The following is a 19,613-nucleotide window of genomic DNA, read 5'->3' as shown; positions in this document are numbered from 1 at the left end:
TTACATCTGGATGGAAGCCAGTCACTAGCAGGGTCCTCAGGACTCCATTTTGGGGACGGTTCTCCTCAATGTTTTCCTTAATGACTCGGATGCAGAACATGAAGGTCTATTTAAGGAAGTTTAAAGGTGAAAATAAACTGGGAGGAGCAGTTCACTCCCTCCAGGGTGGAGACACTTGACAGACAGATCTTAAAGAAGAAAGCTGGGCAGTCACCAACAGTATGAAATATAACAAGAGCAAGTGCTCAATGCTGCACCTGGGACAGGGAAACCCTGGATATAGGCACAGAATAGGGATAAGAGGCAGAAGATCAGCCCCCCACAAAGGAATCTGGGGGTTTTGGTCAACAACAAGTTGAATGTTAGTCAGCAGTGTGCCCTGGCAGCCAAAAGGGCCAGACATATCCTGGGTGGCATCAGGCACGGTCCTGCTAGCTGGTCAAAAGAAGTGATTCTTCCTGCTCTGCACTTGTGCGACCTTACGTCAAACACTGTGTGCAGTTTTGGGTGCCACAATATAAAGAGAACATAACCCTATTAGAGGGTGTCCAAAGGAGGGTTAAAAAGATAATGAAGGGTCTAGCGGGGAAGACATATGAGGAGCTACTGGGTTTGCTCAGCCCAGAGCAGAGCAGGCCGAGGGGAGGCCTCATGGCGGCCTGCAGCTCCCTCACGAGAAGAGCGGAGGGGCAGGCGCTGAGCTCTGCTCTCTGGGGACAGCGACAGGACCCGAGGGCACGGCATGGAGCTGGGACAGGGGAGATTTGCGCTGGATGTTAGGAAAAGGTTCTTCACCAAGAGGGTGGTCAGGCACTGGAGCAGGCTCCCCAGGGCAGTGGTCACAGCACTGACCCTGCCAGAGCTCAAGCAGCATTTGGACAATGCTCTCAGACACATGGGCTTATTTATAGGTGGTCCTGTGTGGAGCCAGTAGTTGGACATGATGATCCTTGTGGGTCCCTTCCAAATTGGGCTATTTTGTTGCACTATGTGTCCTTTCTCATCTCATAATGATATCCATCGACAAGCAAGAGAATATTTAGAATATACCAGGATTAGGATAGTAGTTTGCCTTCTGTGGTGATGTGGTGCAGTAGAGAGTTGCAAACACAAATATTCTTGGCAAGTATGTTTTCCAAAGTACTCACGATCTGTGGAAGGTATGCTTAAGAACAGAATAAATTTTAAGCAACTATTTGCAATTTGCTCAGCAACATCTAAACACAAGCAGCAATGACAAACAGTAGTTTGTCTGTATATAAAAAATGATAGAAGCTGTTTTATGGAAATTACTTTTACCACTTGTCCAACTTCTGGCAGAGGAAAGCAAGTAACTGCCCTTTCTTGTTTACAACAAGAGAAAAAAAAAGGAGAGTTGTCAAGCAGTTTGTATAGTGATTCAGTGAAGAGAGCAGCCAATAATGTACTCTTAGACCTGGATATAAACCAAGGTGCTGAAATCCTATTAAATTGCTGAGAATCACCACAAATCCATGAACATTTGTTTTATATGAAGAAGACATCATTTTACATGGGCACAATTATCAGTTTTCTTTTCAAAAAGTGGGGCAGCTACGCCATCATTTGAGCCTTTGACAGCCTCCTGAAATCCATGTAGACTGGCACAGTATACATATGTTTCACCAACACTGAGGGCACAGTTTTTTTCACTATTAGGTAGATTAATATCAATATTCAGGCGTTTCTATTGGGTGATAAAAGCTGGTTATGCTTTTGATGTGAGAGGACCTAGTTCAGATACAGACTAGGAGGTAAGTTAGTCTTGATGGTCTGTCTAAATGAATTAGGTTTCTATTAAGGTTTCTCCAAACACTTAACGGCGTAAAGCATCACCATAAAATTCAGATATGCTTGTAGAAGATTTTAACGGAAAGGATCAACCTGAAGAAATTTCAGACCCTTATTTGAATTCTGGGGTTGAGACTCTGTTTACACCCTACTTTTGAGCCTCATTCATACTCCAAAGTCTGTATCAGGCATATCTTTTACAGAGACTGCTCCTAGTTACTGATACAGAAGCTGTTGATAAAGACATTCCAGTCTCCTGCAAATGTGCAAAATCAGCAAACACAGAAACCTCCAAAGAAAACTGTAAGTGCTTTTCTGATTGTTGTACGAACAACAAAATCCGACAAGATTACAACTCATTTACCCTGAGCAGGAATCCCTTATACAGCCATTCAACTGTCACTACAAAATAACATCCCTGCATTATACAGTGTGTTAATCAGTTGTTCCCCTCCCCCAGAGTTACTTAGCTTAAGTCCTTGAGGAACAGATGTGTTTTATAAGAAAATCAGAGTGTACAGTTTACCTTCTCAAGGTCCAAACTAGATGATCCTATGATTCTCATTTACCCCCCTGAACATTAATGCAGCAAACACAATGCAAAGAACTTACACAGATTACCTAGGAGATAGCTCTACTAAAATTCCTGTACAAAAGTACCTTTGGCATATTTGACAGAGCAGTAAGTTTCTCATCTCTCTTGATCTTGATTAAAAAAGTAGCTTTCAATGCTGGTTCATCAAAGCATGGAAAAGCAGACCTTGCTGCTAGAGGTTCAAACTGAGTTGCTGCAAACCACCTAATGAAAAGAGTAGAGAAGGGCAAATTAAGAATTATGAAAAGGATAAATGACAATTTATGTATGATTGTACACAGACATCTTTCCCCGCAAACCTTTCAACTGCTTGCTACGGAAGAAGCTTTCCAAATGGCAGATGATATGGTTGGTCCATTTAGAATAAATGTTTCATTAGGATTATAAAGTCTTTCTGAAACCCATGAAACTTATCTATTGAAGAACTAATCTCCTTGGCTGTTTTTTGTTTTCTTATCCTCTACCTGGATTAACACAATTAAAGAACAGTCACCAGACCAGTGACCTTTCCAGAAAGAGGGAACAAAGCTTAAAGGAGACAAAAAAATTAATCAGTGGACATGCCCACCATATAAAATGTTTGAAACCTCAGCAGCAGACATAATGACAGGGAAGCCTTTCCACCTAACTGTTGGGCCTTCAGCTGAGGATGCTCTTGCAGCTCAGCTGTCTTTCTGCTCGCTTCAATAGCTAGTGGATGTAAATTCATGCACTGTTTTACCTCTAACACAACAACTAGTCATCACAAGAGAACCTCTCAAACATCTGTGTTCCTCCTCAAGTGTTTTGATATTAACTAGCTCCAGAAATTACAGCTTTTTCTGGAGAGTGTCTCTGACTTGTATTCTGCTCCCCAGGACAACTGTGGGACCTAAACATGAAGTTCACCAATTGTCTTCCATTTACCAGAGATAAACCATGGAGAGACCAGTGGTTCCAACCGTTTTTTTTTTTCTATTTTAAACCTACTGCCAAGCTCCCCACAAGCTTTGGGGGATTGTCTTTTCTTTTTCTTTTTGACTCCAACATTTTTGGACCTACAGCTTTTCTGAGGAGGCATGTCACTGTCAATTCATAAGACTTATTCTCCTGGTCAGCTTTCAGCTTTAGTCCTCTCTTTCCCATCAATCATGATCTTGAAGTTCACAAAGATCCATTTTGTGTAAAAATATAAATAGGACGCAATCTGTTTTTTCTTTATTATTATTATTATTATTACTAAATGCATCTGGAAACAGTGAATTATTTTGCCATTTGATAATTTCAGTATTTCCATTACAATGTAAAAAAATATTTAGAAGAAAATAAGTTGTTTTTTTTTTTTTTTTCTCACAATAGATTGAGTTTTATACTGAAAATGCAATAAAAACAGATGTTGTCAATATAGCCTGTATTTCTAAAAACACCAGCCACAAGCATACAAAGACAACATCCCTGGAAACAGAGGCATGCAGTGCAATGGAAATGACGACATCAGTAAAGTTTACTGGAAAAAAAATATTGAGAAATATGTAAGTTAAAGCATCCTGTCCTTAAACAAAAGCAGGCAGCACTAGAGTAAAGGTGGACAAAATCCTCCAAACATATTCATGTTATCTTTTTCCTCTGCACGTACATGCTATTTCTACTGTAAATGCAAGATGACAAAGCTGAAATTGCATCAGACTACAAAAAATATGAAATCTCAAGAAGTAGCTAATTAAAACATTTCATGTTATTTTTGCCTTCTGCCACCTTACTGCAGGACTCTACTCTTACCACCATGAAATATGGAGTGAAATGAGACTATGTCTTTCAGGGCTTGTGATAAGCTACTTACATCTATTTCATTTCACCTTGTAGTTACATTCTTCTGATGCTATGTACAGCCTTTGTGATATTTTATTACATAAAGAATTCCAACACAGAAAGACTTTTGATATTTTTGTTACATTGTCAGAAGATTGAGGGAGAGCAGTGGTTTCCCAGGAAGCAGCAGGTTCTCACTGATCATCACACATACAATATCATGTATTAGTGTATGAATGGGCTCCTCCTGAGCATAAGAGGCTTATTGACAGTGTGCTACCTTAGGGATCTGAACTTTTTTACCTCAGTAAAGCATCTTCCTCAGAACTGGGCACATTGGATCATACCAGACATGCTTTAAACCAAAATTCTGTCTTCAAATTCTTGATCTCTTACAGAAAGCCTACCAGACAAGCTCACGTAAGGACCAGCAGAAACATACAGGAGCGAAGGGGAGAAAGTTTCTGCCTCACCCCACAGGTGCTGATCACTTCAAGAGCACAGTTATATTCCACCAGTCCTTGAATATACTTGAAGACAGCTGCTGCAGACAACCTATTCTCTTGTACATTTCAGCAGTATGTTACAGATCCACTAGGACATAGCTATGGGGAGTTTTAACAGCAAACCGTGAGTAAACTTCTGAAAAATAAATGTTTTAGTTTAAATATCTTGCCAGTGCCTAGAGAGGCCTGCTGAATCTGAAACAAAATATGCTATTTTTATTTACAGAATAAGAAATGTATCTTTCACATGTTGTGCAGCTTCCTAACAGTCTATGAAATCATCTTTACACTGAGCAGTTTTTATTTAAAAGATGGCTACCCTTGAGGGACTTGAATAATTCAAACAGTAGCAGCATAGTTATTGTATCTCACTGGAAAGAGAAAAAATTATAACCAGTTTGCCACATATGTTTTATTCTTCAAGGAATCTCACTAAAAATAGAGAGCAACAGCTCAACAAAAGTTCTTGTTTTAAGTCACTGAAAATAAGTAAAATAACCATGTGATCCCTTTTCCAGAGGACAATTTCAGTAGTATTAGCTATAAAGTTTTCCTTCTCCTTTCAGGAAACAAAATCTACTGATCATTATTTTGGGCATTTCTATACAAATTCTCTGCTGTTGCAAGCATTTGTAACATTGATGACATTTTTTCCCCTTTCCCATGCTTTTCCCTTTATGTACCATTTTACTTTTTCCTTGGATTTTTTTTTTTTTTTTTTTTTTTACTTTAGGTCTCAGCATTTCTTAAAACAAGCTGGCATTTATTCCATTTAATAGCCGTTTTGTAGGCCCTTCACATGTACTTTCCTGTCAGCAAAGTGAACTTACCCATAATGCTCTTTTTTTTTTTTTTTTTTTCTCACCACTCTGTTTCTAGAAAATCTGCATGGACTATTATATGCTAAAAAGGCATGAACAATCTAAAGTACACAGTCAGGCTAAGGACCATTTCAAGTGGCTGATGGGTGGTAGCTATTTTCACTAATCTTCTTCGTAAAAAGCCCTCATTCTCCACACTGGTGGTAGTATCTACTAGCCAAGAACATTTCCATCAAGAGGAACTAAAAATTAAACAACAAAAAAGCCACACTATAGCTACCTATAAGCACCATACGGCACTACTACATTAAACTGAGGAAGAAACTGCCCTGACTTAATGAACTCATCCATGAAAGACAGTTCCCAGGCACTGCTGATTTTAATCACTGGTAACTTCCATCTCCCTAGCAACTTTACTTAAAGTGTCAGCAACATAAGAAAAATTAAAGGATTTATTTTAATCTCTAGATTTAAAACATCAGGAGGTTAAAGATTCACTTTGTTCAATAGGAACCTGTTGTACAAAAAATTCAATAGAAAAAGCTACCCTTGTTATTTCTACTAAAGCACAATCTAGAAATGACAGAAGAGAGAAGCAGTATTTGTGTGCATACCTTTGTTTAAAATTCTCATCCTTGTAAGAAATTTTGTAGAAGCCATAGTAGGTGTCCGATAAATTAGACGAATATTCTATGTTGACAGTGTAATTCTGTCCTACAAGGAGAGCCTCAGGAGCCATGATTGCAATCTGGTCATGCAATGGATATTCCAGCAATTCAACTGGCTTCGCTTGACTTCCTCCTTTTGAAGTAAGTGATGCCTTGGTGATATTAAGTCCTGAGCTGTGAAGCACAATCTTCCTAGTTACCTGGAGAACATTAACCACTATCTTTACAGATCCTGAAAATTTCAGAGTAGTAAGGTTTGGCTGCAACTCAAGATCATAATGCAATGGTACAACATCAGAAGGAAGTCTCATTTTTGCCCATGGAAACAGTTTTCCATTGGTTGCCAAAGGGTATATTAGTTCCATTGTATGATTTTTTTTATGGCAGCCTTCTTTGGTAAAGGTACATTTGGGAAGGAGATAGATCACCATTATTACTGAAATCGCAATCACAAGAACAATACTGCAAACCACCATGGTCCTTGTAGAGGGCACCGAGCACGATCCATCTGGACTTTGTCTATAGCCAGCCATGTTATTCCGGAGACCTGAGCTTCTATTAATGAAGGACATTCCCAGCAATTTTGCTGATGACTCATAATCCTCTTCATCGTCATCCATTTCATGCTCCCCAAGGCCACGCACCAAGAGCCGTGAGCTTCTTGGCTCATATTCAACTTCATCGGGCTCCAGGGGATGTAAACAAGGCTCTTTTGCCAAGTCAACCACATCGGGCTCTTCCTCAAACATACTGTTTTCAATCATATTTCTGGGTAACTGAATTTGATCTGTAAAAAGAAAGGAGCATATGTTACGTCAAAAACAAAAGGCATGATTATAATATCTCAAAGACAGTTTATTAAGGTAAAGAACAGGAAACACCGTTACCACACATACTATCATCAAGAGCTCTCCATTTTTCTTTCTCAGGTTTGTTTTCATTAAACATTCCCACGTTTTTCTGCCTTTTGGTTCAGTATCTTGCTCCCTTCTGGGCTTCAAGATGCTTCCGTTGCGCATACTCAGTCACATCTTGCACCACAGTTTGGAATCACTACATGGCATTCCCAGTTCACTAATGTCAGTGCCTTGGCTACGTATCTCCTTCCGCAAATAACTGTACTTGTATTCAACTGAATTAGGTACACTGAGATGTTTTTTATGTTGCAGGATAAAGAATGGACAGCCAATACAGTTCTTAAGGTGCTTCTAAATATGTTAGTTACTAAGTCCTTGTTAAAGGAGAGTATCTGCCAAGGTGCTGGCAACTATACAGATAAAATATCCATTTTACATTTTTTGAATTACTTTTTTTTTTTTATAAGCTCCCCAAAAACGGTATATCTCCCAAGGCAATATAAATATTACAGTTCAAAATGATTACTTCATTCTACCAGCATCAGGTACCTTCATTCTTCACGTGCAGTTGTATTTTGATCAAACTTCTGCATATGTCTGTAACTGTTTATGTAAAAAGTTATCTTTCAGTTAACCCACTCAGTTAAAAGTAGAAAAACTGAAAACACTATTGAGAAGAACTGTATACAGGTTATTGGACGTGGAGACAGAGAAGTTGCAACCTTAGAAATGAGGCGTTTCTTTTCATACTGTATTTCATCCAGAGCACTGTAAACAACATAGAAAGGTTATTGATAGGTTTTGTTGTTGATAGCTTTTTTTTCTTTGGACAGCACAGAGCTGCCTGGTGAACAAAACAGCTCAAATGGAAAAGCTACCTATAAGAAATAGATTTCTCAACCAAAGAGGGCAAGAAGTGCCATTACCAACTTTTTAGGTGCTTGTGAATTAGTTAATTAGAAAAATTCCTCTTCACAGCCTCAAAGGGACTAGGCAAAACTTTTGTCAAACTGCAAGGCTTCGGATATGAAGCTAAGCTCTTTCAGACATGAGGGTCTATTGTTAGCCAAACAATAATCATATCACATCTCAATACTGTACATCATTTTTAAAATGAGAAAGATAAAAGTTTTCTTTCAATCTAAAGCCTACTAAAACGGTTTTAGAAGGCTTTTACTAATTTCTGTCAAGAATGTACTTACTGCCAATCTATATATAGAGGGATATCAGTATATCAGTGCACTTATAATACATTAAAGATTAAATATATATATACACAAAATATATAAATATATAATATATATTTATATTACTATGGTCCCCTTCAACATTTGATTTTAATCATAGAGCCACAGAATGGCTTGGGTTGGGAAGGACCTTAAAGATCACCTGGTTCTAATCCCCCTGCCATGGGCAGGGACACCTCCCACCAGACCAGGATGCCCAAAGCCCCATCCAGCCTGGCCTTGAGCACTTCCAGGGATGGGGCATCCACAGCTTCTCTGGGCAACCTCTGCCAGTGCCTCACCCTCATCATGAAAAATTCCTTCCTTATATCCAATTCAAATCTACCCTCTTTCAGTTTAAAACTATTATCCCTTGTCCTGTCACTACAGGACCTGGTAAAAAATCGCTCTCCATCTTTCTTGTAAGACCCCCCTTTGGGCACTGGAAGACCACTATAAGGTCTCACTGGAGCCTTCTCTTCTGCAGGCTGAACAATCCCAACTCTCTCAGCCTGTCTTCATAGGAGAGATGTTTCAGTCCTCTAATAATTTTTGTGACTCTTGATACTTTTCTGCTAGTTCTTTCAGAATTGAAGTGACAGGGTATTCAGATAGCTTCAGAAATGGGCTCTGAACGCTTAAAAAAGTGTGTGTGTGAGGGGGGCAAAAATCATACCCCATACAGTTCAGCAAAAGGAAGGAAGGTGCATTGGTGAATTGAACAAGCAACATGGAAATGGATGAAAGCAAGGCATTTGCTGGCATTATGATTTACCTGCTCACCCTTTGTCCCAGCATAAATGTGCTTTTGTGACCATGAGTAGGGTCATAAGGGCACAGGACAATTGAGGTTGGAAGTGATTTCAAAAGGTCATCTTCTCCAGCCTCCAGGTAAAAGCAGCCTGTAAAAGGGCTTGAGGACAGAAACTACTCATTATAGTGCTTGTGTTCAAGCAAGCCTTTAGGGTGTGATTTCAGTTCAGTGGTCCAACACTATTGTTTCTGAGCTGCAGCATGTTTACTCACAAGCTTGTCCAGCAGGACAAGGGAGGTCATTCCCCCCTGCTCTGCTCTGCTCTTGTGAGACCCCACCTGGAGTGCTGTGTTCAGCTCTGGGGCCCCCAGCACAAGAAGGAGATGGACCTGTTGGAGTGAATCGAAAGGAGGGCCAGGAGGATGCTCAGAGGGCTGGAGCACCTCTCCTGTGAGGACAGGCTGAGCGAGTTGGGGCTTTTCAGCCTGGAGAAGATAAGGCTTCATGGAGACCTCATTGAGGCCTTCCAGTAGTTAATGGGGGCCTACAAGAAAGATAGGGAGAAACAAACTCAGGGAGTGTAGTGACAGGAGAACAGGTAACAGTTTTAAAGAAGGTAGGTTTAGATGAGGTATTATGAAGAAATTCTTCACTGACGGTGGCAAGGCACTGGCACAGGTTGCCCAGAGAAACTGTGTATGTCCAATCCCTAGAGGTGTTCAAGGCCAGGAGGGATGGGATGGGGCTTTGAGCAACCTGGCCTGGTGGACGGTGTCTCTGCCCATGACAAAGACCATCCAGTTCCAACCCCTTAAGATCCTTTCCAACCCAAACCATTCAGTGATTCTGTATACAAAATTGGAGGCCCCGCAGAGCACAGAGGACAGAAAGCTAAGTTACAAATGAAAACATACAGACAAACTAGTGAAAGAAAAAAAAAGTGGAAAGACAAAGTATTGTGCAACGGAAGATCTTTTACAATTCTACACAAGAAGGGCTTTTCTAGCAGTTCCTTGTTGCTCTTCAAATCCATTGGCTAGGATCCATTCAAATCAATCTAGTTTGAAAGGAGACTGAAGGATAACCGAATTCCTTCATGTCCCAACCTGACCCCACCCCAAAACTGCTCGCAGAAGACATACAAATTTACATCTGCTATACAGGAAAGGCAGGTATTAAGACTCACATCTTAACCACTTGCAAAGGCAGCAGCCAGTCAGTACACAGCTCCAACCCCAGCCATGGCAAGTGTTGCAGCTGCATGGCCAGCAAAAGAGGTAGAAGACAGGGGAGGCACTGCAGAAGGAAGGAGGAGACAGATAAAGAACGTAAGTCTGGCAGAATGTAGGCTTCGTCAGCTCTGCTGCTCATAGAACAGTTTACTCTTTGAAGAAATTATTCTCTAGTTAAGTTTCTTCTAGTGTCAACTATCTTAATTTTCAAACCTGCATGCAAGCACTAGTAACTTATCAGGTCAAAATAATTATATGAAAAATCTGATCAGAAAATAAGAAAAACTAAAACAAAATCTAGTTTCAAGGTAATTCACAGTTTTAACACCATAGTTTCAAGGAAACAACATTTAAAACCAATTTCCATGCATTTTTTTTGGCAAACACTGGAAATAACCAAGGCCTTAGTTGTTTTGCCATTCTGCAAAATGTCGCACTGGATTACCACTTTGATCTCGGGCTATGAGATCAGAACTCCAATGAAGATCAATGGCATCACCAGACTTCTATTCTCCACTTGAAAGCATGCAGACAACATATCAGGTTCTCTCTTACTAATGCGAACGTACGTGTTCACAGAAGCACAGAAGTCACACTACGTTTTCAAAGAGGAACCATGGCAAGTATGTTTAAATCATTTATGCTCAGATAAATTGTAAAGTGTGTACTTCTTGATGGTTCACAGGGATTTATAAGACAAGAGTGTGAGTCATCAATCATGGGGACTGAACTGTTATGACCTTTCCATTTAAACCCATGAGCTACTACAGTGAGGTAAAAGGCCCACAAGAAGGACAAAAAAGGTACTGTAACAAGCTGCAACAAACCGTAAGGAGTAAGCAGCAGCCTGAAGAACAGTATTACAACCGTCACATTTCACTGCTGTCTTACACACAAGTATGGTCAAGGGGCAAACAAATTCAGTGACTGAAGCTGATTAATTCAGTTTCTAATTGCAATGCAGGAAAAAAAAAAAATAGAATAACTGCAAGACTGGGGAAGTTTAACCTATACAGGAGCAGCATGATTCCAGTGAACCACTGCCATACCAGTTGCAGGTACACCAGAGGCACTGTGCTCACACTAATTCACAGCTAAGGAAATATGGACCCGAGTTACTGAAATGCACTACAGAAGTTCTGTCATCCAGGCATGGTGATTTAAAATGTAAACCCTTACTAAACATAAGCTCCTTCTTAGAGTGAAGAAGGAGGTTAATCAAAAGTCATGGGGCTGGGCCTAACGTTGCTCCCTAGTTAGCACTAATGAAATGACACTCAACCTGGTTTCTTATGCTCCCCTTGCCACAGCTAAAAGCTTAAACATACCCAAGTAAAAAGGAATTTACTTGGTTTTTCCAGAAATTCATTACATGTAAAGTAGTGCTTTTTAACATCAATGTGATCTGTATCGTATATAGGAGAAAAAAAAAATGGAATATTCATGATTTAGAAGCAATCCTGAGGGCAGATGTGAGGTTAAAACTTAAATGTGATACACTAATCCAGAAAGGCAATCCTATTATACTTCAAGATGAAAGAGAGCAGACATTTTCTCAAAACAGCTGTTTATGAAAAGGGTTTAGTCCTGGAACACGGGTGCCTGAAAAACTGTTTTGACAGATGTCCACACTGCAATATTCAGAGGACCCTAACAAGCCCAGTCTGTTCTTTTCTGTAAAGAGAGGAGAACACTTACAAATGAAATTCACATGTAGTTACAACAGGACAGGACAGTAATAAAATAAGCTTGCTGTATCTACTCCACAATGCATAATTTACTACATAAATGTGATCAGTGTAGTCATATCTAGGTGTTAAAAAGTGGCATGACTTAAGAACACAAAGCATCACCACCTCTCATTTTCCAGACTGAAGGGTTGGAAATGACTGTAAGAGGCAAGAGGCATTTGGACAATGCTATTAATAATATGCTTTAACTTTTGGTTAGCCCTGAAGTGGTCAGGCAGTCGGACTTGATGATCTCTGTAGGTCCCTTGGAAGTATTCTGTTTTATAAGTGCTGCTTTAATCAAGCAACCTGTGGAAATATGAGTAATTAGAACAAACTACATTGAAAAAGGCCCCTTATCTTGTTCCTCAGACAATGTATAAAAGCTTCAGACAACACCACATAACGAATCTCATTATGAGTGATGGTGATATTATGAGTGATGGTGAAAGACGTCTTGTGTCTGACTTAAAACTGAAAACTCACTCTAATTTTTTACATCAGTTTAATTGGTCTATTCCCCAGATTTATTCCCTTTTAAAATGTATGTAGAAAGTGCTGTGACATTTATTCTTTTTTCAGCCTTACGTATCCCAATTAAGAGGTTAAAATATTAAAAAAAAATCCAAGCAATCCCGCTGGTACAGTTAGTCAGACCATCACCACTTTTTGTCCATCACAATATCATCTTCAATTAATGGGCAGGTGTCATGCAGTATTTTTACTGAAAGAAATGATAAAATAATTAAAGTAGCACCTATCATTTTGTAGCAACTGAGCCGTTATCACAGAGACAGGCACAGGAAACTGTCCATTACCCCAGAACAACCAGGAAGCCAAACAACAACCAGGCAGCATCTTGTCGCAGACCAGCGTATGTAGTAAAACTCATGGCCAGACCAAAAGTTTCTGTCTATAAAGCATGGCTACTAGCTGGAGTAAAATTTGATTCCAGCTGCAGGTAAACCACTTCAATGCATTTTAAGAAATAGGAGAGAGATACAGAGTTAGTGCTGTGTAGAAACAGAAATGTACTAATCTGCCAGCATGTCCTAAAACGGCCCATCAGGGAACACAGAAAAACTATGAACAAGTGACTTGGTTTGCTATCTGAGGCTAAAAGTGAGGCACTTTGTATGGAAGGAGAAGCACACCATCCTCAGCTAAGCAGAGGCTAAGAAAGCCATGGGAAGGGAAAAGTCTGGTGACTCAGCAAAACTGGATGGATAATTTTATAAATATGGGATATTATGCATTTATTAATCAATGTCTTTCCCTTGCCTTGCTATGTTTTGACAGCAAAAACAGGAGTACCCGCTATTTCTGCTGTGCCAGTACCAAGGAAACTCAATAAATGTGTAACAGGGAACTAGTTAGTCTATTATTGATTAAAACAACATAACCCACACACACTCAGTCACCCCCCTAGATTCAACGGAAGCCGAGACGAGCACAGCTCTTATTCAGCTTGAACATTACAACTCAAATTATGTACTAAGAGCTAGCTGCACTGAAGTACATTCCCCAAACACACAACTCACTGATATTATGTCAAGTAACTGTGCAATGATTGATTTCAGGAACAGCTAATGATGTTTATCAATGAGGATACATTTATCCAGGGCCACAGTACACTTTACATACCTAATTTTTACATCCATCTTTTACACTGCTGAACTTCTCTTTAGCAGCATCAGATGCTCACCAAACAGCAAATTCCACAAACACATCAGTTTTCTCTCCAGGAAAGAGGTGGCATTTCTTAAGACCATACAACAGGGCAAAAAGTAGCTTCAAGGTATTATTTTCCTTTTAAAGATCTATTTTATATTTCTTGTTTATTTAATGGTCACGTTTGCTAGAATCAGTGGTGAAACACTTGCAAGGTATCAGCATAGGCAGCAAGCAATGAACCAGCTACCATGGTGGTAAAGCGAGGCTGAGGACAAGATGCCAGACAGAACCAATACAGTTCCACAAAGCAAAGGCTCCACTATTCCTTTGGTATTCATAAAATTAGTTTTACACTCTACAGCATAAAGGTATATGTATAGAGGACAAATATAACGTATATTAGTATGTAATAATGTATACAAAGACTGTACAAATGCTATTGCTTTTGAGATTATTTAATCCCTCTCCATAACTAACATTATGACACAAGGAAGAGCCAATGAAGAAACTGCAGAAATAACAACGTATATGAAGTCACTGCACTCTTCTATATCAAAAGTAGTATTTTCAGCGTAACTGTTGCCCACAAAAGAAAAAAGAAACAATTTGAAAATTAGGTATCAGAAGAATGTTTGCTGTAAAACCTATATTCATATTTTACTTCATGAATTAAGCTTCATCTTATCATATCTGAAAAACAAGTTTTGGAAGCACTCCACTATCAACAAACAAACAAAAAAACAAACAATTTTAGCCATGATAAAGGTATAGAATTTTCTGAGCTACAGTGTCTTTAAAAAGTATTATTCTCTGTGCAAACATCTATGTGTACCTAGTACTACAAAATTTCTAAGTAATGTGCTGAATTGCTGAAGGATGCTAAGTAATGTGCTGATCCTTGCTGAAGGATCTCTTCTTTTATGAAAAGGATGAACATGTTACAGTACAGTATTCATCTGTACTTATAAGAGGAAAAACAAAAATATATCTACTTCAGATTTACATAGTGAAATTTTTCACACGTGTGAAAGATAAAAAAAAAAAAAAAAGAGGAACTTGCATTACATAGTTTGAAAACATGAAAGAGGAAAACAAGGTAGGGGAAAACAGCACAGATGATACCCAGCAAGCTTGTAGGGATTATATGGATTTTTTGAAATTAAACCAATATTTAAATTTTATTTTAATTTTAAAACAAATGTATGTTTTAAGTATAAAAGCAATTAAGCATGTGATTAGAAAAAAATATATAGTGCATTGCAGGAAAGAAAGGCAAAGCTTGACTTTATGAACAAAAATGTATTTTTTCACATTGCAGAGTTGTCTAAAATGTGACTCTAGGCATTTGGGACACTGAGAGTTTGGCAAAACTATTAAAAGGTCATGCACTGTCTGCTGAATTGTCTATCCCCAGACCTGCATTGACAACCTCAAATAAAAGGAGGGACAAGGAGAGGAAAATGTTCTCTTAATGCTTCACATATTTCTGAAATGTCCTGATGAAAATTTCAGGAATGCTACTCTAGAAAAGCACCACAATATAGTGTTTAATGTTTTTATTGACTCATTTTGGCATAGACCCATCTTTCACATTTACCTAATCAAAGCCATAAACCTTAACTTACATTGAGTTACTTACTACATGGATCACTGAATATTCAGTGATAAAATAAATGAATAATCAGTGATGAAGTCACTTTATTTGTAAAAATAAAACCTCTATGTCCAGATTTGCTCCTCTTAATATTAGTTCACTAACAATATGGCTTAGCAGGAAATGAATCAATCTCTAAAAACCTGAATTGCAAAGCATTAAATCTTTCATGGAAGAGAGGAACACTCATACCTGTACACCCCATACTGGACTCCTTGTACATCTTCTTCCAGATCCTGATTTTATTATCAGCCAAAACTATTGTTGCAGTTACTGTTCCTGCCATAGGTGAGGGGAAGGAATGGAGACTGGCAGCCCAAAAGACCATTCCAAAACACAGGTTCAGCTTCACAGGCGCTAAAACTGATACACAAAAACACCTTGCAGAAAACTGAGATCCTACATACTGCACTGGCAATTCTATACAAATGCAAAAGGTGAGAAATATTTCAAAGAGTGCAATCATTTTCCTCAGTGGAGACTGCTTTCTTCAGCCAATTAAAAACCACTAATTCCAGACACCACTGATTTGAATTTTCATCACTGTAAACCAACGTTTGAGCTTAAGACAACAGGTACAACTTATCCAATATCTTTTCAACAGTTTAAAGAAATAAAATAACCTTGGCTCACAGAGAAGTAGGGATTTAGCTGGTAAATCTCCAATTAAACATCTGAATTGGTAGCCTTTGAAAATACACGCTTAAACTTTCATAGTTAACATTTTCAAAGAAAGCAGCTAGATTTTTTTTTTTTCAATACACAAAGACAAAATTAGGTCAACTCCCCTAGTTAATGCTATTTGTGAACTGCATAATCAGGTAAGTTAGAAAGGAGTTTCACAAATCAAGCTGGGAAGGAAGTGTTTCAAACACTCCACCCCACTTCAGCAAATGAGATAAGACAAAAAAAAGATCAAGAAACGAAAGTTAAAACTTACTTGTTTTACAGTATTTTATATCAATAGACTAATGAAAGAGAAATTAAGATTGTAAGAATAAAATCCTTAAAAGTGATGAATATTGAGGCAATGTTGCTGCTTTAATTCCGCCTTCCCTTTTTTTTAGGTATCACCCAAATTCATATCCATCTAGTGTGTCCTAATATTTGTATGCTGTATGTTAAGATCTTTTGCACAGGATTTGAATGCATGGGTGACATTATCTCAACCATTAGTTGATATCTGTTACCCCCCCCCAAAAGCTCTCAAAGAATACAAGTATAAGTGATGATTTCCTGGCTGCATAGGCCAACAACTGCTCAGTCTACATGTACTTAAGAGCATGTAAAACTCCTTCCACCTACAGCCTTCTTTAGACTCTCAGTGTTTGGATGCAGCTTCAGAGTTGCCTTCTGTGTTGTCAATTTCAAAACCTGCTGATCAAATCAGAATTAACCTCAGTTTTGTAAGAAACTTGGAGCATAATGCTTTAGAAATAGTAATCTCAAGAATTATGGACAAGAAAAGTCCCCTCAGCCATTAGTAAACTGTAGCAACAAACATGACAGATAAACTGGCAGCACTTCTGGTAGTACTCTATGTATCTCTAGCCTTAGGACTGGTTGCTTAGGTGAACCATTTTCACATCATGATCTGAACAAAGAATTATATTAAAGACACAAGTCAATTAGTCAAAAACAAACGGACTTAGAATTAATCCATACTTGGATTTAAAGCTTTAATTCTCTGTTGATGCTGCATCAGGGGCTGTGAAAGAAAAGCATGCTTTCCAAGCACAGAGCATATATATATCTGAAGCAGAATACGGATTTTAAACAGTTTAAATTAGCTAGTACAAACAATACAAATAAACAGACCCTGTCACCCTAGATGTCTGTAGCTAGGACAGGAGGATTGGGATGGAGCCTTTCAATCCACCCAAACACTGAGCACATAGTAACTTCATCACCTGTTGAGGCACTGGAAAGGAACCTCTCTTACTTGTCAAGGTGAATTCCCAGCTATCCCTGCTGAGTCTAAAGACTTGATAGGAGGAATGAGGAATTTAGCACTGCCCAGAGCCAGTAGGGCTATGTAGTCCAGTCCTTTCTGTCACAGACAGCCAACTCAACTGATCATCAATCCAGGCTTTGCATGTAGTCCTGTTCTCCACAAAATGTGCAGAAACCTGAAGCCGAGCCTAAAATTTCTTTACCTTACCATTAGCACCTTCTGGTCTATTTCACTGATTACTCACCACTTCAAGGTGAGTCTTATCAGACCTAATCAAGCAGACTGCTAAACTTTCACAGCTTGTCTCAGTTTCTTTGCCTACAGCATACTGTGCTCCCAGCTATTAAAACCCGGTGGAACAGCATATAATGAACATCCTTGTGTCTATTCCCTTTCCTGGATCACCACTTCCACCTCTTAGCAGAAAGATTTATTGACCTCTCATCGCATCCCCCAAATCGTCCATCCTTCATCCTCCATCCTTCCCCAGCACCTGTGTCCAAGATGTCTCAGAGAGAGTTGTGAGCTCTGCATTCCCCTCTTTGTTCCTCTTCTTCTTGAGGAAGAAGGTCTTGGGCTTCCTCTTACTGCTACCCAGCAGAAGATGAATGACTGAAAATGTGATCCTGTTTGAGGCTCGTCCTACTCCTCTGAGCACTGAAGTGGACAGATTCACTAGATGCACCGTACCTACTTCCTGCAGCACTAACCAGAGGAGTTACCTTGTGTTTCCTTATTTAAGAGCCTGGCTTGGTCAAGAACTCTGAGCAAACTCTTGCCTTACTTTAGTTTCTAAGCAGAGATTCCCTTTAGTTCTAAACCCTCCCCTTTCTAACTAACGTCAGCTCTGCCCCTCTGACACAGCATCTCAGCTTGCCTGCAGAGAGGCTGAGGACTTGGTGCCCTTTCAGAAATAACCTGAGTGCTAAGTGAGTCCTTAGACTGCGTGTAGACTTTGAAAGACTTTCATAGGTCTTAGATTCCATTGTTAGTTCTATATTGGACATATATTACACACACACACAAAATAGCAAATACTCCAATGCAGAAATCCTTGTAATAGTTATAATACTGGTCATTGTAAAGGTTTGAGCAAGTATAAAAACTGACACTATAATCTCAAAACAAATAGTTATTAAATTACTAAATACTAATCAGAATACTAATAACTACTATTAATAACTAAATACTAATCAGAAACCTTCCTTCCTTCTCCCAGTTACAAGAAGCAACGCTTAGTCCTGTATATGGCACAGCATCCAAATATACCAACAGTTAACACAAGGCAGCGAGGTCCGGTTGAAAGGATACAACCTGAGAACTCTGATGGCCTGTCCATGATGGTTTGGAACACAGTTTCTTTCCTCTATCTCCCACTTTTGCCCTAAGCCCCTCTCTTTTGAGCTGATGGTATGGGTATGGTTGAGCTTTTGTTTGCACACTGAAGCTTTGCAACAATTACTGCCTGCTACTGTACTGGTTCTTACAAGTGCCTGACAACTGAGCTCCAAGTTTACCACAGTTGTCAGCAAATACTACCTTAAATGCAATTCACCATGAATTTCCCAGAAACAGACGTTCAATTGCTTTGCACAGTGCCATGACACGTAATACTTAATAGTTATAGTCCTGGTCAATCAAACGTACCTACTCACAGTGGGAAGGAAGAATTCAGTAGCATTAGCATGAGTAATGCATCTGTACTTACACAAGAAGCAAAACTTGATAGTCTTTTTTATTTAGACCAATTAAAAATTCTTCCTTGTTGCTGCCTTGTTTTGTGACCAATCGACATTGAGGTGCCTAAGGCAATGCCCAAAAATGCTGTACTGCCAAATGCACGTATCTGAATATTTAAGCAGTTAAGCAGGGAAAAGACATTATCAAGAAAGGAATGCTTTTTCAGGACAGCACTGAAAGAATATAGGTAAACACTTCTCAGAGAAGCGCAGAGCAAATAAATGCCTCAAGGCTTTGGAGGAAGTAATAAAAAAAACTTTAAGTGGAAAAAAAGTACTTAAATATCCAAGATTAATTTTAAAAACTGCTTTGTTGTCCTTCTGTAAGACCAGCCAACAGAAGCACTACACAATTTCTAGATTTTGCCCACGGACAACTGCTTTACAGCTCAACCAGTAAAAACTCCCTGTTGCTATTTTCTCATGCAGTACAGACACAGCTCCCTGGGACACAGGAAGTCACTTTTAGAAAGAGTAGGAGGGCACTGGCACAAGACTCTTGAAGTTCTCATGTAATAACCCTGCATATACTGGGAAACCTATGCAAAATCCTAACCAAAACCTTCTGCTTCAATGCATCAGACAAGCAGTAGTATTTCTGGATTC

The 19,613-nt window shown here is 39.1% G+C and overlaps 1 protein-coding gene across 5 annotated transcripts in view; it reads right to left on the bottom strand.

Annotated features, from left to right (window-relative positions):
• Positions 1 to 19,613, bottom strand: part of LNPEP (leucyl and cystinyl aminopeptidase) — a 61,973-nt gene that overhangs the window by 28,476 nt on the left and 13,884 nt on the right. For 3 of the 5 annotated variants that reach the window (XM_035309481.1, XM_035309479.1, XM_035309478.1), the window contains exons 2-4: positions 10,211 to 10,320; positions 6,134 to 6,974; positions 2,470 to 2,608 (exon numbers count right to left, since the gene is read on the bottom strand). In XM_035309481.1, the coding sequence (XP_035165372.1) occupies positions 2,470 to 2,608; positions 6,134 to 6,951 (957 nt within the window). In that variant the 5' untranslated portion in view covers positions 6,952 to 6,974; positions 10,211 to 10,320. The remainder of the gene's footprint in view (positions 1 to 2,469; positions 2,609 to 6,133; positions 6,975 to 10,210; positions 10,321 to 19,613) is intronic. The other 2 variants (XM_035309477.1, XM_035309480.1) reach the window with 1 other exon arrangement.

The sequence above is a fragment of the Oxyura jamaicensis genome, chromosome Z (assembly GCF_011077185.1).
Source record: "Oxyura jamaicensis isolate SHBP4307 breed ruddy duck chromosome Z, BPBGC_Ojam_1.0, whole genome shotgun sequence".
NCBI classification, from domain to species: domain Eukaryota; kingdom Metazoa; phylum Chordata; class Aves; order Anseriformes; family Anatidae; genus Oxyura; species Oxyura jamaicensis.
Note: the sequence above shows the minus strand (reverse complement) of the source record. Positions and strands in the feature narration are given on the sequence as shown.